Source organism: Leopardus geoffroyi, chromosome B3 (genome assembly GCF_018350155.1).
Source record: "Leopardus geoffroyi isolate Oge1 chromosome B3, O.geoffroyi_Oge1_pat1.0, whole genome shotgun sequence".
In the NCBI taxonomy this organism is placed as follows: domain Eukaryota; kingdom Metazoa; phylum Chordata; class Mammalia; order Carnivora; family Felidae; genus Leopardus; species Leopardus geoffroyi.
The window spans coordinates 74,912,622-74,922,146 of record NC_059337.1 but is presented as its reverse complement, the minus strand read 5'-3'; the positions used below and the strand labels follow the sequence as shown (position 1 = coordinate 74,922,146).

Here is a 9,525-nt window from a genome sequence, read left to right as displayed (position 1 = left end):
TCTAGGAGGTCCCAGAACACAAAACGGAGATGGAACCAGCTGCTCCAGCACTCAGCTGCCACAGTTTAACATGGAAAGCAGGATAGCATTCCCACGGGGCTGGGAAACCCCAGGGCACAGAGCCACCACTCCCCTGAGAACAGAATGGAGGGTCCCAGACTCACTCAGATACAGTCATAGGTTTGGGGCGAAAATGGTTCCAAGTGCTGGAAGGTGCTTTTTACTTCCATTGGCTTTTTAGAGTCCTGGCACAACTTAGAGGAAGACAATTCTGGTTCACAAACTCTTGGAAGAGGTTTGTGATCTTGGGGGCTCATAATGCTAATACTAGTAATTAACTTTGAGTACTTACTTTACCTGGTACTTTACACAAATAAATTCTCTTATTTAATCTTCACCACTTTTTTAATGTTTATTTATTTTTGAGAGAGAGAGAGAGCACGAGTGGGGAAGGGGAGGAGAGAGAGGAGGACAGAGGATCCAGCGCAGGCTCTGTGCAGCAGAGAGCCCGATGTGGGGCTCAAACTCACGAACCATGAGATCGTGACCTGAGCTGAAGTTGGATGCTTAACTGACAGAGCCACCAAGGCTCCCCTTTAATCTTCACCATTCTTTTTTTTTTTAATAGTTTTATGTTTATATATTTTGAGAGAGCAAGGGAGGGACAGAGAGAGGCAGAGACACAGAGTCCAAGGCAGGCTCCAGGCTCCAAGCTGTCAGCACAGAGCCGGACGTGGGGCTCAAACCCACAAGCCATGAGATCACGACCTGAACTGAAGTCAGACGCTTAACTGACTGAGCCACCCAGGCGCCCCTAATCTTCACCATCTTATGAAGATGAATTATTGGGTGGGAGAGGCTAAGAGTTGAAGAAACTTACCCCAAATCACAAAGCTAGTAAAGGACACTACCAGGATTCCACAGTCTGATTCCAGAGCTCTTAACTATGCACTTACTTCACCTAGCTCCCAAATGCATGGTCTGAATAAGGCTTCTATAAGAAAAGGATAACCCTTTCCCAAGCCTTGACAGTGTGATCTTTATATTCAAATGAGAGATGTTTGCCCTAAGAGATGCACTCCTCTCTTCTCCATATGACAATCCTCTTACAAGCATTAAAAAGTCAGCCTTTACAGGAGATCTTAGTGCTTGGGTCCCTCCACCACAGCAGTGTCCACAGACCAGCCAAAAGCTCAAAAGTTTATCAATCATATGTGGTATCTAAGGGAAGGAGAAAGTTATTCCTGGATGGTTCTATAAAGAGATAAGGAATTGCAAGAATCATTACATGAGAAAACATCCTGGAAAGTTAAATGGAGAGTTCCGAGTAGCACCCCTTCAGTTCATTGAACCCACAGATGGGAGAGCATAAAAGATACCTTGAGACTATGTCCCTGACCCTTGCTGCTGTGCTGGCTCCTAGCAGCTGCCCCATCTCATTCCTTGCAGCAACCACAAATCAAACTTCAAGCAGGCAAATGAAAAAGACAGATGGTGCAAACAGATCTCCTCCAACAGCTCACCAGATAATGGGAAGATTGCCATTGATAGATTTAATTCTAAGATGCAGAGAGCTGTCTCTTGCTGGCCTGACCAATGCTGATTGCTGACAGACTGGCAGCATCACATGGTTTATGAAAGAAGCATCCAAGATTTAAGGGACTACTCAAACCCTTGGGAAGGGGACGGCCTGAGGACTGCCTAGCATGTCTATAAATTTAGCAGCTATTGAAAGGAGATGAGACAGGGGCACCTGGGTGGCTCAGTCAGTTATGTGTCCAACTTCAGCTCAGGTCATGATCTCGCAGTTCATGAGTTCGAACCCCACAGTGGGCTCTGAGCTGACAGCTCAGAGCCTGGAGCCTGCTTCAGATTCTGTGTCTTCCTCTCTCTTAAGGTCCCCTCCCCCACTTATACTCTGTCTCTGTCTCTCTTAAAAATAAACATTAAAAAATTTTAAGAAAAGAAAGAAAGAAAGAACAGGAAAGAATGCAAAGCCAACTGTTCTCAGCTCTGCAATGAGCCTACAACAGAAGTGAGAAAGGAAAACAAATAAAACAAGCTCTCCTGCCATCTTTCACCCCAGAGGGAGTTCTCTCCCTGAGACATTACAATCCACATCCCCTCAACCTTTTATCTCCCTGGCTTCTTTGTTCTCTAACACCTTCAAGCACCAACTCAATTAAAAAAAAAATTGAGGGGCGCCTGGGTGGTTCAGTCGGTTAAGCATCTGACTCTTGGTTTCAGCTTAGGTCATGATCTCACCGTTCATGGGTTCAAGCCCCACAATGGGCTCTGCACTGATAGTGTGAGGCCTGCTTGGGATTCTCTCTCTCCCGATAGATAGATAGATAGATAAATAGATAGATAGATAGATAGATAGATAGATAGATAGATAAACAAACAAACCTTTAAAAAAACATCGAGAGTTCCTCAGGCATAAGACAGAGATCCCAGAAGTCCTATAACTAAAAACTAAGTAGACCAAATAGGTAATCTGAATGGAGATGTGGTAGGAATCATCACTCTTGCATCCTTCTATAATTTGGTGGTTGCACTAATCTCTGAATGTCTCCATGAATATAATATTGCTCTTGGTTTACTATTTGGGTAGGGAGAGGCAGTTCTGGTGGCTCCGTTTGGCCTTTTTCTACCACATTAGCCCTCACTCCATGAATCAGGCAACCATTATGGAGATTGTTTTTAATACATCTATTCTACCTCTGCATTCTGGAGCTTGGGAAATAGTCAAAGGTTGATTTGGGAACCCACTGGACCCACTATGAGATGGACACATGCCAAAACTTTGTTGATCAGTCCACAAGCCTCTCGTGTGGCTGTGATTCACACAGGAATTTTAGGTCTTTGGGAATTTGTATCAGTTCAGAGCCAGGGCCCAGCAACAAAAAACAAACAAACAAGGGCATGAAAATGTCTCAGTTTTTTTTTCTCTAATTCATAGTCACTTTGCTAATGGCCACAGGTAGCTTTGAAGAAGACAAAGAGGAAAATGTACAGTACAACTTTTTGGCTATGTAGCAAGGACATTCCTCAAAGGTAGTCCATCCTCTTCATTCAAGGGTCAATGACCTGGTTCAAGTCCAAGAACTAGTTGATGTGCCTTGTGATATTCAAAAGCTCTGTTCACCAGACCCAGAACGCTTCCACTTATACAAATCAACTAAGACCTTAGTAGGCTGCCTATCTATTTCAGTTCTGGGAACACCATGATCAATTAGTCAAAGTCATGGGCCTCTATCTTGACCTCTGCTTCAATTCTGATGCCCATTATGGTAACCAAGCCTATGGCATCTCTGTAGCTTGGCTTGTCCCACCCTGGGGTCCCATTATCTCCTTGAAACTCAGGGATCCTGACCTCATCAGGATCACAGCACCAATTCCCACTGCCATTCTAAGCCTGCAGCAAATAGCCACTACAGCACTCTCCAGAGATGCCAGTGCCTCCCACTCCCTGAAGTATTTTTGACAGTTTGGTGGAAAGAATGTTCTCTGTACTCTCCTAAGACACACTTAGGGGGTGAGTAAACCAGTCTCGCAATAATAAATCTACTCTACCTTCTAATTTCCTCAAAGCTTTGAATATTTTCTCTATATCAAAGAAGTCTGGCATCTCAACTTCACTTGGTATAGGCCACCTTTGGATCAATAGCTCAATTCAACCAACTAGTCAAATAGCTAGAACTACCTTGATATGCTTGATCAAATATGCTGACATGGAAATCTGTATTGAGTTCATCCCATCAACAAAGTCAGCCTGGCCCAACACCTACACCAACACCCTCAACACCACCCCTTCCCCCTTCCCATGTTTCTCTTGATATAAATTAGCAAAAATCTTACAATTGCTTTGGTGTATATTGCAATTCCTTATGGGTCACACATCTGGGATTTACTGGGAGTCGAATCTGGTTATAGATCTAGAAGCACTAAAGGTGGTAGGAGAGGGTGGTCAGCAGTCTGCTGCAAAGTAACTACCTCAGGAAATCTCATTACAGATTCTTCAGGTGAGGGAAGATTAACCTCCTCAGACCAGAAAAGATGGACTGCTGTTGACAGGCAAAGGAAGATTGGAGGAATTCAGGGATTAAAATGCCAGCTTCATCAGAATATGTCCAAATGGATTCCCAATCCAATCTTCAGAGTCTCAGTGAACACTGTAACTTTATATAAGAGACCCTACCAGTTTGGTGATTCAAAATATGTTCAAACCACCCACAGGATTAGACATTGGTTTAATATTTAGAAATCTCAGACAGGAGATTCCATGATATAAGGGTTTCCTTTATGGCACAGATTTCTGGACCTTTACTTAGATCATAAGCTTGGAACTGAAAGCCCAAAGCTCATCACTTACTTCTCCTAAGTTCTTTAGTGCACCTAGAAGCAACCAACCAACCCTGTAATATTCCTTATTTCTGCTAATATGTTCTATGTCAGCAAATACTTAGTCACCTAAAGTCTTGCCTTGGATTAAAGGTATGTACAAGTGATATTTTAGTAGGTTTGCTACTGTATGCATTAATGGTTACTTACAACTTACAACTAATATCTTTTACTACTTACAATAGGGTAAGCAATGTCTTCAAATATATTCAGATTAGAGGGGCACCTGTGTGGCTTTGGTCAGTTAAATGTCCAACTCTTGATTTTGGCTCAGGTCATAATCTCACGGTTCATGGGATCGAGCCCAGCATCAGGCTCTGTGCTGACAGTGTGGAGCCTGCTTGGGATTCTCTCTCTCCATCTCTCTCTGCCCTTTTCCCACTGACTCTCTCTCTCCCCCCTCTCAAAAATACATAAATGAACTTTTAAAAATATCTATATATAGATATAAATAGATAGATAGATAGATAGATAGATAGATATTCAATTTAGAAAACCTGTAGTAGATAACCCAGGCCAAGTTTCAGAACCTAAGTGTAGGTTAGGTTCCTACTCACTTCCAGTGCCAACATCTCTATTATTTAGAGTTCAATTAAGGAAAGCAGAGCCACTATGAATAATGTAAAATAAGGGATTTCTTAGAAGGACTGCATCTTTTAAAACTGTGGATATTGGTGAAGAAAGCCTCTCTAGATCCTTCTCATTGTTGTTGTTTTGTTTTTACGGTCTAGGAAAGCAGGGTGATATATGGAAAGATATATCCATATACGGAAGATATGGAGTTTGACACCTAATTCTGATATGTATTGGCTTTGACATCTTGTCAAGTGACTCAAATTCTATGAGCCTCAGTTTCCTCATCTGTTAAATGGAAACAGTAATAGTTCTCAGGATTGGTGTCAGGGTGAAGGAGGTGCTTGGAATATACCATATTTCATTGATTCCAAGATACCCAATATTCTACATTTTAACCCCTTTACAATAAGAATGAATCTTGTAACCAATGGCATGTTATTATTTAATCAAGAACAACTTTTTTCTTTCTCAAGGCACATAAAAGAATGAAAGCCTAGAGTAATATCTCAAATAATGACAACTGAGATATCATTTTGTTACCAAACCAAGTGTGACCCTCAGTGCACAAGGGGAAAACCCCAACAGCCTCTAGAGAACACAAGTGTTCTTCTTGATACATTCCATTCCTTTCTCCATTTACTAGACTAACCCTTCATCCCACATTCCTTGTTGTTCAGATTAGTGGAATGGAAAAAGTACGAGTTTCAGATCTGACGTATTTTGGATCTCTATCTCAGGAACTGTGAGATCATGACCTGAACTAATATCAAGAGTCAGAAGCCTAACCAACTGAGCCATCCAGGTGCCCCAAAAACAGACTCTTAAATACAGAGAACAAATTGGTGGTTGCCAGAAAAGAAGTCAGTGGGGAATGGGCAAAACAGGTGAAGGGGGTTAAGAAGTATAAACCTCCTTATTTATAAAATTTATATTTATATTTTATAAATATATTTTATTTATACATCCTTATATTTTATAAATAAATTTTACATATATTTATACATTCTTATTTATATTTTGTGAAATATATCAGTCCTGAAGAGAGAATAGGGAATATTGTCAATAAGATTGTGATAATACTGTATGGTGATGGATGGTGAGTACACTTATCATGGGGAGCACTGAGTAACGTATAGAATTGTTGAATCACTGTGTTGTATGCCTGAAACCTAACATAACATGATATGGCAACTATACTTCAATAATAAAAATAAATACAATTTTAAAAAATTAAAACCCCTTCATCTGTGTTACTATGCTGCCTCAAGAGAACTGCATTAGATGAGAAAGGTGCATGCCTCGTCCCAGTAAACAGAACTCTTGGGCTCTGACCATAGCCTCGACACCAGCAGAGCAGAGAGAAGGGTCATAAGACTTTCTGATGAGGAAGCTAGCCAGGCCAAAGTGAAAGACAAAAATGTGACTAGGTGGTTTCTGTGGTTTCCAGTCCTCCTCTTCCTTCTACTTCTGGGGTTATAAAAGCAGGGGCAAGGGACAGAAGAAGCTCACCATGGACACTGTCACTGGGAAAATGCAGGTCCTAGTCCTTTTGTTGGCCTTTCTTTTGCCTCCTGAAGCTGGAGGTGGTGAGTCTAGGGTGTAACCCCCTGTTAAAGAAGCCCTTAAGTCAGGCTACAAGTTCCATGACAAGTATTCTAGGGGGAAATCTCCACCTGGAAGGGTCAGACTCTTTCCCTGCAGTTTATGACAGTTTCCCTGGGATGAGAAGACTTGGGTGAAGAAAGAATCAGAAAACTGTCTTTGGAAGTTCCTCCTAACCCACTTTCCTGAAAATAGCCACAATTCTGATTCATGGTTCTTCTTGGTGCTTGCTCTCAGGTGGAAGAGGTCAGGATAGAGACCTGAAGAAACGTTTAAATGACAGCTCAGAATCAAGACTAACCATCGTGTTCTGAAAGTAGGGTGAGGGTCAGTTGACAAGGCGGATTAGGGTCAAGAAACCAGCAAAAAGGACACACAGAGGTCTGAGCTCCATTAGAAGTAAGGTAAAAGCTCTGTGGGTCCTCAGCTTCCACCTCCTTTCCCTCACCCAGTGCTCTATCCCAAGGCAAGGGAGCCTGCGTTTAGGGACCTGGGGTTCTCTGTTTCAGTGGAAATCATCAGTGGCATTGAGTCCAAGCCACACCCCTGCCCCTATATGGCCCATCTGGAAATCATCACTGACCAGGGTTATGTTGCCAGCTGTGGTGGGTTTCTCGTAAGTCAAGAATTTGTGATGACAGCCACTCATTGTAAAGGAAGGTAAGAAAACTTTGACCTACTCTCTTTTCACATGAGGAGCTGTAGGTGCCAGAGTTACACGCAACTTCAAAGTGGCCTAAGGAGAAATTCTTGTGTCCTGCTCATCTCAAGATGATCAGCAATGCATATTGGGAGGGACCAGCCCATTTTCATTTGCTGTCTCCACCTCCAAAAACCAGCCAGGTCACAGCAAGCTAACACTGCCTTTCTGTCCTGATGCCAGCCAGCTGAGCTCGCTCAGTCCCATGCAGCTGCCAGGGCCTGGCCCTTCCTGAACCCACTATGATCCCAGGGTGGGAGGGGGGACTTCTGTCCTCAGTTAAGACCTGAGCTCCTCAGGTCTTGCCTTGTACTGGGAAAGAAGAGAGCCTGATGTCTCCTTACTCAGAATGAACCCTTTTCAGAAGACCAGCACCTTTTCCTGCCTCTCTCCTCCTTCTCAACAGGAAAATTACTGTCACTCTGGGATCTCATGACATAAAACAGGAAGTATCCACATGGCAGAAGCTGGAAGTCTCAGAACAAATAGTTCACCCAAATTACAACTTTTTCACCAACCTTAATGACATCATGTTACTGAAGGTGCCATTAGCCTTCCAGCACTTTCCCATTCCCCCTTCTTGAACTTTTCTCCTAACCTGTGCATTTCTCATTCTCCCTTGTTCAACCCATGTCCTCGGGACCCACCCTCATCCCACTCCATGTCATCACCATCCCACTGGGGACAAACTCTTGGCCCTACCCAGGGAGCCTCTACCACAGCACACCCCCCACTTTCTCTGGGACAGGAGGTCCATCTACTCTCCCTCCCTCACAGCTACAAACGAGAGCCAAGCTGACCCACGCCATGGGGACAATCTCCCTGCCCACTGGTCTACCTTCATTCCACCTGGGAGAATGTGCAGGGCAGCTGGCTGGGGAAGAATGGGAGTGATGGAGCCGGTGTCAGATACTCTGAGGGAGGTGAAGTTGAGACTCATGGATGCCAAGGCCTGCAACCACTATATGTTTTACAGCCATAAATTACAAATCTGTGTGGGCAATCCCAGGAAGACAAGATCGAATACAAGGTGACCACACACCTACACTTTCTCCTCACAACGGTCCCTGGGAGACAGCATCCTCCTGGGAGGATGTGGGGTCACGAAGTCCCCAGTACAGTGACTGGTGTCTGAGTTTGTGGGTTTCTAGCACGATGGGAACTAGAATCCTCCTTCTGGGTTCCATTCTCACATACCCAAGTCCTGCCTCTGACCCTCTCATCTAGTTGAAGACCTGGCTGACAGGTCTTCAGGAGAGAAAGAAAAGAGATGGAGAGGACAGGATCTAGGCTTATGGTTCCATGCCAGAGACATTAAACCCCTAACTTATGACTCCATGAGGAACCAGGATTCCTGATCTGACTCTAGGGTATCTTGGCACTAGCCAGGTTGCTGATAGAACCCAGATGAAGTGACAGTAGGGTGAGAAGGACGTTCCCTGTTCATGATCTGCTTTCTCTAACCCACAGGGGGATTCTGGGGGCCCCCTTTTTTGTGCAGGGGTGGCCCAAGGTATTGTGTCTTATGGACGTACAGATGCAAAACCCCCTGCTGTCTTCACTCGAATCTCCCCATATGTGCCTTGGATTAATAAAATCTTGAAGAAACAGTAGCCACAGAAGCCTGACCAGCCTAAGTGAGAATCCCAAAGCCCGAGGCCTCCCTGAGTAGCCCTGGGTTCCACAGAACCTGACCCCAGCCTGAGCCCAGGGAGGCTCTCAGAGGCACACAAAGCCCCTACTGATTGTATCCCCAGCAAACTTCAATAAAAATGCTGCCTTCAGCATACTTATGTGCGTGAGACTCTTCTCTCTCCCACAGAGCTGGTCTGCTCTGACGGAGGAGTCCAGATATCCTTCTATGGCTTGAATGGAGAATTGTTCTGGGCTCCTTTCTTACCAGATTAATAATCTTGCCTACTTATCTCCCTGTGCACTGTGTGGTATTATGGATTATTGAAGAAAAAAATTTGATCTGCACACTTTGGATTTAACATCCAAAGTAATGTTGGCACTAATTTACCTTCTTCCCCCACTGCCTCCTTTTCTTCCTCCTCCTCCTCTCAATGTTCCTCTTTCCTCAAAACCTGTGTCTCAGCTACTGCAGTTCAGAGCAGAGATGCACCATAGCAAACTCCCCATGACTGTCTCCAGACATGACCCCAGGCCTAGGCTGTTGTTATCTCGAGTCCCTACACCCACTTCTACCTCATCATTATCATCTCTCTCAATATTGGGTCTGC

The 9,525-nt window shown here is 44.0% G+C and overlaps 1 protein-coding gene across 1 annotated transcript; it reads left to right on the top strand.

The window, feature by feature from the left end:
• The first annotated feature begins 6,511 nt into the window (after positions 1–6,511).
• Positions 6,512–8,971, top strand: LOC123583477 (mast cell protease 4-like). Its single transcript, XM_045450571.1, is given in 6 exon segments — positions 6,512–6,566; positions 7,092–7,242; positions 7,689–7,824; positions 8,060–8,111; positions 8,114–8,305; positions 8,751–8,971. Coding segments are annotated over 6 exon segments (732 nt in total). The 3' UTR covers positions 8,897–8,971.
• The last annotated feature ends 554 nt before the right edge of the window (positions 8,972–9,525 follow it).